General features: G+C 40.6%; 1 protein-coding gene across 2 annotated transcripts in view; it reads left to right on the top strand.

The window, feature by feature from the left end:
• TAF3 (TATA-box binding protein associated factor 3) overlaps positions 1-11,232 on the top strand; it is a 136,270-nt gene extending 125,038 nt beyond the window's left edge. For both annotated transcript variants that reach the window (XM_039519551.1, XM_039519552.1), the window contains exons 5-7: positions 3,178-3,433; positions 8,406-8,512; positions 9,272-11,232. In XM_039519551.1, the coding sequence (XP_039375485.1) occupies positions 3,178-3,433; positions 8,406-8,512; positions 9,272-9,386 (478 nt within the window). In that variant the 3' untranslated portion in view covers positions 9,387-11,232. The remainder of the gene's footprint in view (positions 1-3,177; positions 3,434-8,405; positions 8,513-9,271) is intronic.
• The last annotated feature ends 6,960 nt before the right edge of the window (positions 11,233-18,192 follow it).

Below are 18,192 nucleotides of genomic sequence, written 5' to 3'. Positions count from 1 at the left end.
TTTGATTCTGGTCTGTGCCGCTAATTTGCTGTGTGACCCTCACAAGCGTTTTCCTCACCTGTAAAATGGGGCCAGTAATTCTTGCCCTCATTTATAAAGTGGTTTGAGATCTTTGTGTTCATGGTTCTGTATGAGTCTGAAGTAGTAATAATTATTAGGTCCTGGGGCTGCCATTTTACCCTAGGTTCTCTCTACCTACATATTGCCACTTATGCAGCCCTGTCTTCGGATGGGAGGACAAGGCTCTCCGCCCTCTCTGAAATTACCTTATGATCTCTTCAAGTGGCATAAGCCTAAACAATTCATTTCTCTTCTGCCTCTGAACTTCATTAGCCCAAGGGAGTGGTAAGCCCCAGTGTGCTCCAGAATGCAGCTTTCCTGTGTAATACCTGAGCATTTGTGCCAAGACAAAGAGGCCAGTCTTGTACTAGGTACATGTTCTAATGACACACTTCAAACAAAGAAGTAAATCGGTTAATATTTGTCACTCTTCAGTGAATATTTTAAGTTGTGTTGGTTTGTTCCTCACATACCCATGTACTGAGTTTCTGCAGTATTATTATTACTTAGTTTTATTATAGTAGTTCTTACAGCCCCATTCAGGGTCATGGCCTGGCTTTGAGTACACTAGGGAAATACATTGTTTGGAAACAGGTGAGCTCACACAATTTTAAATAAGGCTGATCATGACCAGCTAATGCATTTATTAAAAGTGGCTAAACTTTGTCTGTTAGGTGCAAAGCTGTATTTACAATCATGTTAGCTCTCCCATTTTCAAATGCAACCTATTTGCTTCTCTGGACAAGGCCAAAGACAGAACTTTCTCTAGGGGTGGTATGAGACTGGAATGAACTCCCCCAGGGCCTAAGAACCATCACAACAACCTCACCACTTCCCACTCCAAGCGTAAGGTGCATTTCTTTGACCTTGCCTTCTCTAATATAAACACATAGCAACAGATATGTTTATGATAATAATAATAAAAACCTTACCAAAATAAGACTCCACTGCAGGTGCTTCTCCCTTATGGGAGAGATGAGAGAACAAACAGCACAAGACAGATGTGCAGTCACGCTGCTAATGCAGTACTGGAAAAGTCTTAGATACTATGAGCCTCATATAAAAACATATAGAACAGATTAGACCAAAGGTGGTGCCCTGAAGAGCTTTTAATATGACTAAAAATAAAATCCACAAAAGGAAGGAAAAAGATGTTCCACTGGACTATCCAAAGAACTTTTGCTGTGCCAAATAATTTATCTTCTGCGTTGATTCACCCTCTGTCTCTCATCTCATTTTTATTATTGTCAGGTTGTTTACATCAGAAATGCAGTCATAAGGCTGAAGCTGTAAACCATAGTACTGATGCTGGAGGAATTAACCCCACGTCATTACCCTGTTGCTAGTTTTCTAATGTTTCTCCTCTTTGGTTGTCCCTTTTTTTATTGCCTCTCAGGTTTAGGCCTTGGCAGGCAGAAATGGTAATATAGTTGGTATGGTAATTAATTAGATCAAAACTAGTTTTGTGAGCTATATATATATTTTACTGTGATTCTTGTCATGATAATTGCAAGAATTTAGTATTGCAGATAGGCTATCGCAATAGAAGAACAATACATCTTTTTATTTTAATACCTCAGCATAGCATTAAATATTTTACAGTTTCATATCTTTTGTACAATTTAACTTTGATTATGCGCTGAATGCAGACCTGGCCCCAGTCCTAGCCACACTGCATTTTGACGATCGCAGGAGAATAGCAGCAGTGTACTCTTAGGGCATTCTTGTCAACAGGAATCAGTTGTGACATTAAAGAATGCTTTATCCTCTTTTAATGAAAATGTTTAAGTGTAGGATGCTAAGTATTTTTTTAACAACGTATTTCCTAGAAAAAGAGATTTTCATTGTCACTACTTTTTGTCTCTGTGCTGGTGATCAGGTGATGATCTGCCATCTTTTCCTAACGCTGTTACTGTGGAAATTAGTGCGGGAGTCGCTCCCCCTGATGAGTTTGAGGTTGCACTCAGCTCTGACTTGTCTGAATTTTTGTTGAAATTGTAGGCCCATTGATGTCAATGACAAAACTCCCCTTGACTTCAATAGGGCCAAGATTTCACCCTTTGTCTCTTGTCTCCAGCCACCGCCCTGCCCTTGTATTCACTCACAAATATCTCCATTCAGTTTTCCATTGCTTCCCCCTATACCTGAAATGCTCACCTTGATCCTGTATGCCATGTGACCTTCTTTATTCAAAACCTACTTCTTTGCACAGTCTCTCCAGCAGCGGCCCACATTCCCATACTAACCTTGCAAAGTAAAAATGAATTAAAGAAATGATCTAACAAGATGTGCCCTTGTGAAAACAAGCAGTCTTGTAACCTTTTTTGCGTGAACCACCCCTCTCCCTTTCATGATACCCATCTTTCTGTTTCAACTTTACTTTGTTTCTAACGTAGGTTGTAAGATTCTTACACCAGCAAACTTGTCTTTAGTCTTTCTGTAAAGTGCCGAGCATTATAAGCAAGTTTTACTCAATAGTAATCAGATTATCTAGTCCATCCCCCTGCCTCTGCATGATTGTCACCTAGTGTATATTTATTAGAGCCGCAACCTGTCTAGTACTTCAACTACTAAAGAAGGTAGCAGTTAATGCTAGCCACTAAGAATATTGTGTGGGTCTCATTTATTTATCTTGACTAAAACCGCCACTCATTCTATAAACATTTGAAAAAAGAAGTTTTCAAATTTTCAAATATTTGTAGAACCTCTAATGTAGCCTCCTAGAGAGTGGTATTGTCCCTCAGATTGAAGATTAAAATCAGTGCTGCCCACAGCTGATTAACTTTCCTTTCTAATGTTTCCCACTAACTGGGAATCTCAATTTCTGTAGCGAGCTTAGCTTCTGTAAAGCCATAGAGAGTATTTATATACCGTGAGCTATAGAGCAGTTGTGGCTGTGTCCTGCACTGAAGTTCAGTTTGTAATGGCCGTTGTCTATTTCAACCTGTTTGATAGGCAGCGATGTGCCATGAAAACTGTTCTAATGCTGTGCTGAAGCAACCTTTTTGCTTTTTGAAAGGCAAAGTGAATTGTCCATTTTGTATTTTCGTATATTTAGCCGATAACATTTTACTGTTTTACATCAACTCGTCTGTGTCGGTCTTTTTTGTCTGGCAGAGTCATCAGCAAAGTGGTGTCAGCCCCAGAGGTTAAACCATCTACTCCTGTGAATCGGCCCAAAACACCACCACCCGTGCCATCCCCAGTACCAGCTCCTGTCCACGTGACCCCTCCTCCTGCTCCAGCTCCTCCTCCTCCACAGGCTACCATCTCGCCTGCTCTAATTCCACCACCTTCTCCTGCGGTCTCTGCAGCAGGAGGCTCCAAAGCGCCGGTCAGAAGTGTGGTGACGGAGACTGTCAGTACCTACGTGGTATGTGATATACTTCAGTGTGTGGCTTAATGCTATTGAGATCAGTCTTTTGAGAATTCTTCTGCATGACGACTTTTCATTTTCAAAGTAAAGGTGCCGTGCTAATACAGTGTCATGTATTAGTCACATGTATACAGCCCCTTCTCTTTATGCACCTATTTTCAGGGGTTGATAACTTATTCAAAAAAATGCGTGTACTAAAATTTCTTATGCTTATTCTCAGCCAAAGATTGTCTCTCTTCTGGCACATCTACTACAGTTCCATTTGGGTGTTTTCTAATTGTCTGAGCATGAATATTTTTCTCATTGAGATCTTTCAGATTCTTTTTTAATGCTTGCCATAGATCTAGCCTTCAATGAGGAAAAGAACCCCTCACATAGCAGAAGTTAGAATTACCACTTAGCAGTAATTTCCAGTTTGTGCAGTACACTATTATTTACTAATTTTTTTTATCGGTGTACCAAGGTTGCAGATACTGGTGCAACTCTGAAGCTCTGCACACTTCCTGCATATAGCTTGTAGCCAATCCGCCATGTGCAGTGAGCTTGCCGTATCTCAGGTGGGGTTAAAACTTGGATGTTCCTTAGAGTGTTCCCATTACAATCAGAAAAATTTGAATAATTGGCAACTGCTTAAGAACATTTTACTAGATGCTCAAAAGCCACCATCAAGAAAGAATGTTAAAAAACTAACCTGGCTTAGGGGATAGTGAAATCAGATATTAAAATATATGTATAACAAATGGAAGAAATGAGAAGTTGATAGCAATGACTATAAATCAGAAGCTAGGAATTGTAGAAAATGTATAAGGGAAGCAAAAGGACTCTATGGCCAGCATTGTTAAAGACATTAAGGAGTTGCCCAAGTATACTAGGAACAAAAGAAATCCTAACAACAGTAATAGTTCATTAATAGATGGAAATGGCAGAATTGTAAATAATAATGCAGAAAAGGCAGAAGTGTTCAATAAATATTTCTGTTCTCTGTTTGGGAAAAGCCAGATATTGTAGTCATATCAGATGATTAAATACTTTCCATTCCAACAGTAACTAAGGAGGATGTTAAACAGAGCTACTAAAGTTAAATATTTTGAAATCAGCAGGTCCAGATAACTTGTATTCAAGAATTTTAAAGAGCTGGCCAAGGAGCTCTCTAAACTGTTAATGTTGATTTTCATTAAGTCTTGGAACACTGGGGAAATTCCAGAAGACTGTGAGAAACCTAATGTTGCATCAATATTAAACGGGATAACCCAGGATGTTATGGGCCTGTCAGCCTGACATTGATCACAAGCAAAATAATGGAACAGCTGATACGTGACTCAGTTTAATAAAGAAGTAAAAGAGGATAATATGATTAATGCCAGTCAACATACGTTTGTGGGAAATAGACCTTGTCAAACTAATTTGATATCTTTTTTGATGAGATTACAGACTTGGTTGAAAAAGTTAATAGTTCTGATGTAACATACATAGACTTCTGCACGGCATTTGATTGATACTGCATGACATTTTGATTAAGAAACTAAAACGGTGCAAAATGACACACATTAAATGGATTCAAAAATGGCTAATGGATAAGTTTCAAAATGTAATTGTAAACAGAGAATCATTAAGTGGGCATGTTTCTAGGGGGGTCCCGCAGGGATCAGATCTTGGCTATACACTATTGCAGTGGTTTTCAAACTGCGGGTCGCAACCCAGGAATGTAAGGCACTGGGTCGCGGCGGTTCTGGTCAGCACCGCTGGCCGGGCCATTAAAAGTCCCATCAGCGGTGCTGCCCAGCTAAGGCAGGCTAGTCCCTACCTGTTCTGACACCGCGCTGCGCCCCGGAAGCAGCCAGCAGCAGGTCCGGCTCCTATGCGGGGGCCCACAGGGCTCCATGCGCTGCTCCCGTTCTGAGGATTGGCTCCGCACTCCCATTGGCCAGGAACAGGCCAGTGGGAGCTGGGTGATGGGGGATGGTGCCTGCAGGCAAGAGCCACGCAGAGCTGCTTGTGCACCTCCGCCTAGGAGACAGACCTGTTGCTGGCCGCTTCTGGGGTGCAGTGCAGTCCACGGTGCCAGGACAGTCAGGAAGCCTGGCTTAGCACCCCCGCTGCACCACTGACCAGGAGCTGTCCGAGGTAACCCCGTGCCCCAGCCCTTACTGCACCCCAAACCCCACATCCCCACCCCAGAGCCTGCACCCCCTCCCACACCCCTACCCCAGCCCTGAGCTGCCTCCTTCACTCCAAACCCCTCATCCCCGGCCCCAACCCAGAGCCTGCAGCCTCTGCCCCAGCCCTGAGCACCCTCCCACACCCTGAACCCCTCATTCCTGGCCACAGCCCTCATCCCCACACCCCAACCCTCTGCCCCAACCCTGAGCCCCTCCCACACCCCAAACCCCTCATCCCCAGCTCCACTGGGTCGCAGGCATCAACAATTTCCTTCAACTGGGTTGCCAGAAAAGAAGTTTGAAAACCACTGCACTACTGATCACTTTTATCAATGACCTGGAAGAAAACACAAAATCATTACTAATAAAATTTGCAGATGAGACAGATTGGGGGAGTTGTAAACAATGAAGAGGACAGGTTACTGATACTGCGTGGTCTGGATCATATAGTAAACTGGACACAAGCAAGCAATACGTGTTTTAATACAGCCAAATGTAAAGTCATATATCTAGGAACAAAGAGTGTAGGTCGCACTGACATGATGGAGGACTCTATCCTGGGAAGCACTGACTCTGGGGTCATGGTGAATAATCAGCTGAACGTGAGCACCCAATGCAATGCTGACTAAAAGAGCTAAAGTGATCCTTGGATGGATAAATGGGAATATCAGGTAGGAGTAGGGAGATTATATTACGTCTGCATTAGGCTACTGGAATATTGTGTCCAGTTCTGGTGTCCACAGTTCAAGAAAGATGTTTATAATTGGAGAGAGTTCAGAGAAGAGCCATGAGAATGATGAAAGGATTAGACAACATACTTTATAGTGCAAGACTCCAGGGGATTAATCTGTTTAATTTAACAAAGAGGAGGTTGATCCCAGTCTATAAGTACCTACATGGATATGATAATAGAGGGCTCTTCAATGTAGCAGACAAAAATATAACAAGATCCAGTGGACAGAGGTTGACAATAGACAAATTCAGACTAGAAATAAGGTACAAATTATTAACAGTGAGAGTATTTAACCATTGGAATAACTTATCAAAGGTTGTGGTGCTTTCTCCATCACTGGCAATTTTTAAATCAAGATTGGGTGTTTTCCTAAAAGGTGTGTCCTAGTTCAACCAGAAATTAATTCAGAAAAATCTTATGGCCTGTATTATCCAGGAGGTCAAACTAGGTGATCACAGTGGTGATTCATATAAGAAGACAGTGAACTTCCCAGATTAGACACCTACTAAGAATTGGTGCCTATCTTGGAAGAGCAGAGCTACTTTTGATAGGCATTTTATTGCCAAGACTGGTCAGCCAGGTTATAATTGGTTGTAATCTGCATTCCTGTAGGCTGTAGCATTGTTTGTTTGCAGCCGAGTGACGGTGTGCGATTCTTTCTTAGCTTTGATTCCTTCAGAGAAAATATTTTGTGTGACCCTAACATCCAAAAGTCCAAACAGCCAGTTTACGAGAAGCAAACATTTTTGCACCAACACGAAATGACTTTTCAGAGTAAGATTTGATATGTAGAGCTGAATAATCATTACAATCCAAGATCATTCAAACCAAACTCCAGCTCCCTGTCAGTGTAGAATAGCGCCCTGCATCATATTTCCCTGTGCTTTCTGCAATCTAGTTTTGAATGACAAAAAACTACAGGGCTTTCCTAGAAGCTAAGAGATGTCAGTCATGAATTATAAACTGAATGCAGCCCTTGTGCATTTTCACTGATTTCCTTGGATGGTGAATCTGAGATTTACAGACCAAAATGTGCTTAGTTTTTCTTTTTAATACCCTTTGTTGTTTTTAACCTACTTACTTTAATGTCATCCTTATAAGCCTCTTGCAGGTAACAAGAAAAGTTATTCTCTGTACTACACAGGATATATGACCATGTGTTCTAGCAAATATTGAAAGGAAAATACATGAAGTCCTGTTCTAAATACTTTTAAGTCACAGAAGTGATTAAATCAGTGTAGATCCTCTGACAGTTGCATATGAACTTCCTATTATTAAATTGCATTTTATTAAATTGGTTTTGTGAATGTTTAGATTTTACCAAACAATACAAAAGACCTATTTAATGAAACAATCTTTAAATTACAGTTTTTAAATGTGGTTTAAACTGGAAATAATACCCCCCAAAAATCCATCATACGGCATTGAATGAGATGAATTTAGTAAACAATTGCTTAATATTGTAAATGATCTGCCTCTCTCATTGCATTTACCCTTTAGTAAATTGTACTGTGACATCAATGTCGTAAAAAGAATGGAAAGTTACTCAGTAACAACTTTTTTATATCCTTGATCTTATCAGCTAGTTGAGTTTGGCTAATAAGTAATAAGGCAATATATGCACGTTGCTCTGTATTTATTACATACGTGTAAGAGTATTATCTTATGCAAGGGGCTACCATTGTTCTATCCATAAGCAGTGTAAAATTAAAAAAGAAATCAGTCTTCAGCTCACTGGGAGGGTATCAACAGCTAAGAATCTGTACTGTTAAGCCATGGTGATTGCTATAAGTGAATGACTATTCTCTTGGGTCAAGAGGTGTAACTGGCTTTACTGGTTTACAGAGCAGTGTAAAACAGTGTTTGTTTTTACCATCTGAATCCAGTATAGCAAAATCAATTAGAATGGTATTGCCAAGCACTTGTGGTTAGAGTATTCTTAGGTATACGTTCTAGGAGTAGAGTGAACGTTAGATAGCTTTGACTGATAAACAGGAAATGTAACTTTAAGGAAATCAGTTATGTTTGCTTACTTGACATTAAAAAGAATCAACTTTTCCTTCCCTTTTTATACCAGATCCGAGATGAATGGGGTAACCAGATCTGGATCTGTCCTGGCTGCAACAAAGCTGATGATGGCAGTCCGATGATAGGCTGCGATGACTGTGATGATTGGTATCACTGGTAAGTTGTTGTAACCTCTTCTTTTGTGCCGTTCTTTCACACCTTGCTGCTGTCCTAGAAACCACCGAGTTATTCACAAAAAGCTCGAATTGTATTTGGGCAGTTCCTTTTCATTTCAACTAGTCATTGGGAAGATTTTACTTTTATCTTTGTTACTTTGGAAGTTTGCAAAAGTAAATTTTAAGTTGTAAGGGTGCCCATGTTTCTTCTTTGTTTCCATTAGAATTCATAGGAAAATGTTCTGCTAAAACCAATACTAATAGTTTTGAAACTGTTATAATGTCAGATACAGGTACATACTCTAAGAACAATAGGACTGTAAACACCATGAACATAGCTATAAAGTTTCAAGTTATGGGCTGCTTATATGAAAAAAAAACACATTTTGAAGCACATTCTCTCTTTTTTTTTTAAGTGAATCACTTTATAGGTATATTTTTGAGAAGCTAAACAAAATCAAAAGGCTTGATTTAAACGATGATGTGGCATCTTTTTAAATCTGGCCTATTACACCCAAAAGCAGTAGACTTCTCATATTATTTTACAAAAAAAAAAAAAAAAAGTTTCTTCTCTAAGTGGCATTCTAAGAAATTCATTGTTTCAAAACAAGAGGGTTTAAATTTCCAAGCTGTGGGGTTTGGGGCTAAAAAATTTAGTCAGATTCTGTTTCCTATCTGAAAAGTTCATCCTGTATGGATAAGAAAGAAAAGTAACGTGTTGATTTACTGAGAGCTTGTGGGTTTTTTGTCAAATTTATAGGCTTTGTGTTGGAATTACGACTGCACCCCCAGAAGAAATGCAGTGGTTCTGTTCTAAGTGTGCCAGCAAAAAGAAAGATAAAAAACATAAGAAGCGGAAGCACAGAGCACACTGAAGTCTTCGCGGTGGATTTAAGTTGTACAGTCACTTCAGCACTTCTGCCCTGACTCCTTGGTAGACGGATTTATTGTGCTTCTGCCTCATCATCCGTCATCAGGTTTTATGGATTGACTCCTGAATGAATCAGGAACAAAAATACACTGTCCATTCAGGACTGTTGTTTTTTCCAAACTGTGCGTGAGCCCCAGTGGCTTAGATTTTAGTATGTTCTGTCACTGGCTTTCACTTACTGAAGGAAACCCTCACCTAGGGTTAAATAGTTAACGATACAGCTCCCGTTCTTGCAGATCGGCAGCAGCAACAACAAATGTTGTAAATAAAGATATCTCCTCTGTCCTTTTTGATTTGTTTTTATTCTCTCCTGAGCCTTTGCATTAAGGTGTTAAAAGAGAGGAGAAATATGTAAATTGCAGTAACTGTAATCTAAGGAGGCCTACTGGAATGATTTCTGTAGTCAGAATACAGTTTTCAAAGCTCTATCCCTGCATAGCCAGATAATCATAACATGAAAATAAAATAAGTGGCTGGTAAATATTTTTGTGATAAGAATATATGAAGCTTTTTTCCTTGATTTTTAGTACTAACATAAAATAAACATGTTCAAGCTTTTGTGAAATATCTTCTATTTTTTAAAAGAAAGTTTCTATTGTGTCAGGGTTTTTTTTTCTTCCATGTGAATTGTTTTCAGTGGACCTGTAATATATTTTATACTTTTTGTTTTTAGTCATTGTCAGTGTACCTTTTCATTGCTTGTATATTTCATCAGCGTGTAAAAACACTTCTCATTAAAAGACGTTCTCTCATGTAAATACCTGATATTTATAAAGTTCTTTTTATTTTTTATTTTTAAGGTTTATGGGTTTGGGTGTTTTTTTGAGTGTCTAATCCTAGCAGGTATGAAAGTTCTGTATGATTTATGGCCATTACTGTGGCTTTAAAGGATCGTGATAGACTCACCCCAAAAGGAGCTTTCCAGGTGGCCCACTAACGAAACCAACCAACCAACCAACCTTCTGCTTAAGGCCCTGATTCAGGAAGGTACTTAAGGGTACGTGTAACTCTAAGAGGGGAGTAATCCCAGTGCATGGAATTGGGACTGTTCTTATGCATAGTGAGACAGGTACTGAAGTGTCTTTCTGAATCGGGACCAAAGGCAATGGGCTCAAGCAGTTTTAATGGTAGCAATTGAGTTTTAATTTATAGCTGGAGCGGCTCCTTTTATTTGCAAGTGTTTCTGTATTTGTCAAAATGATTGCGCTCGCATTTAGAAAAAGGAAGTGTCGTTCGTATTCCATAAAGACTAGAAAGCATACTGTGCCATTTTGTGTGTGTTGTGATGTTTTCTTTTAGTGTATCTTTTAATCAGTATTACCTTGCAAAGACAAATAAAGTATGCTATGGAAATGTATGTTTTATTCTCCATTTTAAACAAAGGAATAATTCTCTAGAATGCCACGAAACTGTGACAGTATGAGAAATTTTAGTACAGTGTGTCTGAGAGGTAAATCTAGTATATAGCATTACATTTTATGTATCATGCCTTATGTTTCAAAAGCTATAGGGTAAATCCAGCCGTCGTCATTTAATTTTCAGGTGCTCCTACTCTGGACTGTACAGTGATAAGCATCTCGAGTTTTAGAATGCAAACATTTAACCTGTTGCACAGATATTACAAATTACTTTTTTTAAATGCCATCTAAATTGATATTAATGAGACTGAATTAGTCATGTTTTTTAAAACATCTTGTCTAGTTAAAGAAATTAGGTTTTCCTGATATGACTGTTAAATTGCAAATCAGTGGAGATATGGATGAAATTGGTTTATTAAAAGTGCACTGTTACCTTCTTTGTTCCATGCCACCTCATTTATATTCTATCCCTAATTACCAGTCAACACATTAGCCAAGACTGTTCTTGGTTTTAATTTCTAATTTTGGATCATTCGATGTTTTAAAACTTATTCTTGTTTTTCCTGTATCATAGACACACACAAAATATACTGTCTTTGGTCCTCTTTGCTTTGGGTGCACAATAAAGAACTTAGCTTTTGGTAACTTGTTTATCAATTTCCCCCTGTGTTCGGTGAATCAGAACTTTCCACATTTAAATGATTAAATTATGCAACTGAGATACAAATGGAAAAGTCTCACATTTGCCACTTCTCCTGCATTTCAGGAATTTGTGTGTTTGTCCATTGCTATTTCAGGGTTGTTTTCCTAAACTCGGATCATTTTTTTATAAATTATCTTTGCAGTAATACCACCAAAGAATCATTATCAGGAGGCTTGAATGACTCATGAGATTAGGAAGGGGAGATAAAGCCTTTCACCAGGTCACAAGGTTGAATCCAGCCTTGGACAGTAGAAATGAGCAGCCTGATTCTCCTTTCACTTGCACTGGAATAGATCAGAAGTCAAGGGCGTTAGTACTGGTTGTAAGAGAAGAATCAGGATCCAAAAGTGGCTACCATCTGACTGCTGTTGAGTGGCCATTTTAAAATTACCTACATTAGCATTCTGTAGTCCACCCCAAATGGATTATTTAAATTCCTTCCATGTAAGAGATTGACAATAGCAAAGTCTCAGATAGACCTCATGGAATTTCTGGCTATTATCCCTTTTCAGGGTATAGAAACTCCGATGGTGTGAGGTTAGTTATTTTTTTTTATGTTTGATCTGTATGTTTGTTTGGGAGTCTTTTCTGCTGTGTTCTGTGGTTTGATTTTTTTTTTCTTGCGGTTTTGGGGCTTTCAATTTTATTTCTTTTGATGAAGAGGTGTCCATGTGGTGAATGTCATGTTATGTTGGGAAGGCTTTATCAAAAGGAAAGTTTGCTGGTTTGTCTTTAGAGGACACGTTTCTGTCTTGTGAATTAGACTGTTCAGAGTACAATAATAAACATGGCCAAAGGTTTGGAAAGTAAAGACCTATGAGGAAATAAATAATTTTCAATATATAGAGAAGACGACGAGAACTCTACATATACACTTCTACCACGATATAACGCTGTCCTCGGGAGCCAAAAAATCTTACCACGTTATAGCTGAAACCGCGTTATATCGAACTTGCTTTGATCCACCGGAGTGCACAGCCTCGCGCCCCGCCCCCTCCCAGAGCACTGCTTTACCGCGTTATAGCCGAATTCGTGTTATATCGGGGTAGAGGTGTATGTAAAAAACAAGACGGGTATTATTTTTTCCATTAATCAGTAAATCAGAACAAGTAATAGATTTAAGCCACTGCAGGGAATACTAAGAGTAAAATTAGGTAAAACTTTATAAAAGTTAGGTAGTAGGAAAAAACCTATTGAATCTCACTGCCAGTACTGGGCCAGGTGCTGATATGATGTAAATCTGCAGAGCTCCACTTAAGTCAGGGAGCCTGTTTCATCTTACAGCAGCTGAGAACCTGCCCTTTTGTGCTTTAAAGCCCCGCTTTTTGGATCTCTACCTGAATGAAGTCACACAGAAATATTTCAGGTGGGTAGTGTGTTCATCAGTAATGTAAGATGTGCCTGAAAGCTAGTGGAGAATCCTGAAAAACTAGCTCCCAGGATGTTTGTAATTAACCACACTCATTAACTGTATAATCACATTTTGCACCCAGAAAAATCTGTGACCTAGTAGCAAGATCTTATGGAAAAGCCTGTATGAAGAAAATGTCTTGCCTAGCAATTTTATTGAAGGGGATTTATGGAGATGTTCTTTTACCCAGATAATCTAACTTCAGAACTGTATTTAGCACGCAAAGCATAATTTCTATGGTTGACAAGGTGTTTCTCTTCTGAAGGCGTCTGCAGTTAAGTACAGTGAGGATCTTTATGCTCCTCAGCTGATTTGTGATTCCAAATGTCCTGTAAGGAGAAAAAAAATTGAGAAGGTATCAGAGCTTGTGACTTTGTCCTGGGCTTTCCAGAGATAAAATATACAGCATTACTTCACTGTATCACCTAAACCTTCTTTGTTCTCCTTTCAATAGGACGATTAAACAAAGACCTACTAACCAAATTAAAGTATAAAATGAACACTGATATATGGAAACCTTGCCAGAAAGAATGTTAATGAATGAAGTTCTCTAAAGGCATGCTGGCTAAGTTTTCAATACAAATAGTTTTATGGCCAATCTCTTTAGTTCATAGCAGTTTTCTTTAGAAGTTTGTCTCAAAGTAGCTGAGTTTCCTTGACTGTAGAATGAATTAGATAATGCTCTGAATAAAGTCTCTCTTCACAATCGTGTCAGTCATTCTATTTAGGAAACTCTCTTTCTTCTTTTGGAATCTTGGATCAGCTGTAACCTAAAAAGGATAAAGCATCTATTAATCCATGTGTGGAGTACAGCAGAGGATGCTGTAATGGGAGATTTAAGACAGCCACACAGCTTGTACCTGATTGATGTAAGCAGAGGCTTTTCATTTAAATATGAAATATTTCAACTGGCTGTTTGGCTCTTTCACTTGGGACAAGCCAAGGTGCAGCTGTAATTCTTCATAGAACTGCCCCTGGGATGCAGTTCTGGGGCCAGATCCGCGGTTGGTGTAAAGTGACATAGATCCATTGGAGTCCATGGAGCTATATTTGTTTACACCTGCTGAGGACTGGGCTTTTTGTACATGAAGGTGATTACTTTTACAATTACTTTAAATTCCCCAGGCCTCATTTTGCTTTTCCTGGAACATTGATGTTTAAGCCTGGTAATATGGAGTTCTGCGTTCCTGGAAACGTAGGTAAAATATTATTTCATTTTTGTCAGTGGCTGATGACTAAACACTCATGGCTGATGCATAAGCACAAGACTACAGTGGGCACAGAGATATTGTGGATTTGTACCTGTGTTTATACCTTATACAAATGATTGTGTTCAAGGATGTTAGCAATGGAGCATTGCTCGAGATTTAATGGGATGTCAAAATGTTGCCCACTGTACAGGCTTTGCAAAACAAAGCTATTGGGAAAATGTAAGCAGAAAATTTTCCATGATCCGTTTAAAAATTCACATTGAAAGTTGTTACTAATGAGTAGATATTTTCTTGCTGTGTTGTCAATTGAAGCATTTTTCAGTGTTGTGCTATTACATTGAAACCTGAAAGCAAAATCAGCAGAAACTGACTAAAAAAAACCAAAAAAACTTTAAATTAACGAGCCTATTGTATTGCCTAAACTGGGGGGAGGCTACAAAAAATAACCAGTCTGACTAGTGAAAATTGAATTTGATTTTTACACTTCAGTTTTAATAATATAAAATGTGAGGGGATTTGTTTTATAAAGTAAAAACCATTGCCTGGCAATGTCCCTTTAAAATGTAGTTTTGACAACATATTAGATCACGAGCTGTTATGCCTCTGTCATTGTTTACTGTTCTTGTGATGAGATGGCACATTGTTGGACCACTGTACTGTTGTAACCCGAGCACTCCAGCAGTGCTGGTAATGGATTGTGTGCAAGAGGTCTTGGATACACAACTGTTAACTTCAGTGGCTCTGCTAATAAGAAAACTAAACTGGTTCCTGGTGTGTTACCAGGGTCATCCTTCCACATGTTCAGGGCCAATCAATATTTGTTTTATTAAACTTTTAGATTTTTCAGTTTAATGTCTGCATTATCTGTGGGAGTCAAATAATGCAGCAGCACCGCCACAATATTTCCTGATATGAAGGGGATTGCACAAAATTATTTCCATTTTTAATCCAAATTTCTTTTACCGGACAAGCTCTATCTTAATACTAAACGTGGTGTCTGCTGGTAAATGTTCTCTTTTAGTAGTGACTACAGAGGAGGAAGGTCCTTCTAGTGAAGGCAGGGGGCTGGACTTGATGACCTTTCAAGGTCCCTTCCAGTTCTAGGAGATTGGTATATCTCCAATTATATATTTATTTCTATATATTTTATTTTATAAGGATAGCACTCAGCAAATCCGACTTCATCCTTGCCTCTGTTACAGATTTACAGGTGACCGTGGCACGTAATCTCTCTGTTCCCCAGTTTCCCCATCTATAGAATGGGGATGTCATGGAGCCCACAAGGCTAGGGTGCCTCCTCCTGGCACGTCTGGGGATTAGCTCCTTCCAGAGGTGCTGCACCGTCCTCTGGCAGTCACTCCACCCATCTTTGCAACTTCAGGAGCTCCTTAGCAACTTGGCCCTCCAGCCAGGTCACTGTGCTTCCTCCTCTTCTGGAGTAACAAAGCCTTTCGGGGCAAACTGTCCCAGGCAGTCTGCTCTCCTCTGCCCGGTCTATGTCACTTCCTCCATGACTGGTAGGGGAACCTGGGCACGCCTCTACTTGGGGTTTCAGCTGAGGGACCTCTCAGCAGCAGACAAGATCTGTATACTCTATACCTTGCTGCTTTTCCCATGAGCCTTTCCAGCTCTCCTTTCTCTGGATTTGCCAGTCCAAACTCCCTCTTCCCAGGGAGTAACTGTAAACTACCCTCAGTAGTCCCCCAAACACCTCCGTTTTCCCAAGGAGTGACTGCGGACTCCTTCCCTGCAGCCCCTAATTGCTCTCAGCTTCTGGACTTTATACAGTTCCCTCCTGTTCCCATCCATCTGAGCCTCATCTAATTAATCCCTGCTCCTTGGCTCTTCCTCCAGGTGGAGCCTGGACAGTTAATTGGCCTGCTGGCCACCTTAACCCCTTCAGGCCTTGTGTGGGGTGGACACCCCGGTACAGAGTATAACACTTCCTTTTCCCCACTGTGTTTTGTCTACTAAGATTGTAAACACCTCAGGGTTGGGAACTGGCTCTTACTATGTGTTTGTACAGTGCCTAACTCATTTGAGCCCTGATCTCAAATTTGTGATGGATGCCCAAAGCCTCGTGTGGGTACAATGTTCGGTTAGATATGCCCATGCCTCCTGGCCCCCACTTTGTGTGACTGTTAGGAACTCGCCTCGCTTTAGAACTCTGTGTCGGAACCAGCTCATCAGTGGGTGTGTTGTTAGTTCCATTTTCACTGCTGATGGTAGTGGAACCCTGTGTCTTTTCAGATTATACCTGGACATCTTCCACCAGGTTTCCTCAGGATTTGTATCCATCAGTCCTGCTGCTTCATCAGGGCCGGCTCCAGGGTTTTTGCTGCCCCAAGCGGTGGGGGGTGGGAGGGGGAAAGCTGCGATCATGATCGGTGGCAGCTTCACCGCACCACTTTCTTTTTCGGCGGCAGGGACCGAGAGACCTGCCGCCAAATTGCCTCTGAAGAGCCCGACGTGCTGCCCCTTCCCCTTGGCCACCCCAAGCACCTGCTTGCTGAGTTGGTGCCTGAAGCCAGCCCTGTGCTTCAGATCTGTTTATTCAGATACTTTGTGTGGAATAAGGCAGGAAGGACTAAGCTCCACACTGAGCTCTTATTTTTGTTGGTGATGCTTTTATCTTCCACGGCTGTTTTTTGAGGCATGTCTGAAAAGCCGCTCCTTGCCTGCAGTTGCTTCTGTGAGGTCTGTCAAAATATATCCCTCACAGATGAGCATGATCACTGCCTTTTGTGGCTCTGTTGGCTGTGCAATCTCTCAGATAGCACTCTGAGTTGCTAGGTACATAGGTGAGAGCATTGTAAAGACAGACAGTGCTTCCCTGAATCTTCTACTAAGCCCAGTGCCAACTCATAGACTATTAGGGTTGGAAGGGACCTCAGGAGGTCATCTAGTCCAACCCCCTGCTCAAAGCAGGACCAATCCCCAGACAGAGTTTTACCCCAGTTCTCTAAATGACCCCCTCAAGGATTGAGCTCACATTCAGGGGCTGTGTATCCCAATGGTGGCTCCAATTCAGATGAAATTCGGATCATTGTTATTCAACAACAAGTAGTGGGGTGCTGGTATTTCTCTCATTTCAAGCCGTGGTCAGCAAGGATTTTCCTGGTCATTATTCACTTAGCAAGGAAAGGGTGAGGCTGATCCCAAAAGATGGGCCAACTGCGAAAAGACCCTGTGGATCGGAGGTTGCTGAAGCAAATAATTCCCAAGTGGAGTTCCCCTTCACCTGTCTTAGTCTAAGTTGCAGATATAGGACCTGATTCTCTTCAGAAGGGCTCAGTACCCACAACTCCAGCTCAAGTGGATGGGAGCTCCAGGTGCTCAGCACCTCTGAAAATTTGACTCTTCATTCATCAGAGTTAATATAGGTTTTATTTTATTGTTTTGGTGCCCGTGTTCAAGGGCAGGGCAGGTTCTACTTAACACAATGGTCAGGTTCATGAGGGGCCTTTTGTGTTTCAAATCCCCCTTTCAAGTCCAGAAACTCCTTGTGTTATAGGTAGGGTGACCAGACAGCAAGTGTGAAAAATTGGGACAGGGGGTGGAGCGTAATAGGAGCCTATCTAAGAAAAAGACCCAAAAATCAGGACTCCCCCTATAAAATCGGGACATCTGGTCACCCTAGTTATAGAGTATCATTGTGGTCTACCTAAGCTACTGAAGCCTCTTTCAGAGCCATTTGATTCCTGCCAGCTCAGGTTTCTTGCATGGAAAGTTTTTCTTTCCAGTGGCTGTGGCTTCTGTTTGTAGAGCAAGGGAACCTCAGGGTCTAGTGACTGATCCATCCTACACTAAATTTTGCAAGGATAAGATGACACTATGGACTCAGACAAGATTCCTTCCCAAGGTGGTGACAGAACTCCACCTTAATGACTTCATCATCCTACCAATTTTTTCCCACGCCCAAATGCCCATCGTTGCAAGACCTTGGTTTGCAATTTTGAGGCTACCAAAGGTCCCCAGGCTTTTATCTGCAGCTGGCTGCAGATCTTGATGTCCATCCAACTTTTCATTTCACTTGACCTTGGTCCAACAGGTCTGTCTTTACCAGA

This window comes from Mauremys reevesii, linkage group 1, assembly GCF_016161935.1.
Source record: "Mauremys reevesii isolate NIE-2019 linkage group 1, ASM1616193v1, whole genome shotgun sequence".
Taxonomy (NCBI): Eukaryota; Metazoa; Chordata; order Testudines; family Geoemydidae; genus Mauremys; species Mauremys reevesii.
This window is presented reverse-complemented; position numbering and strand designations above follow the sequence as displayed.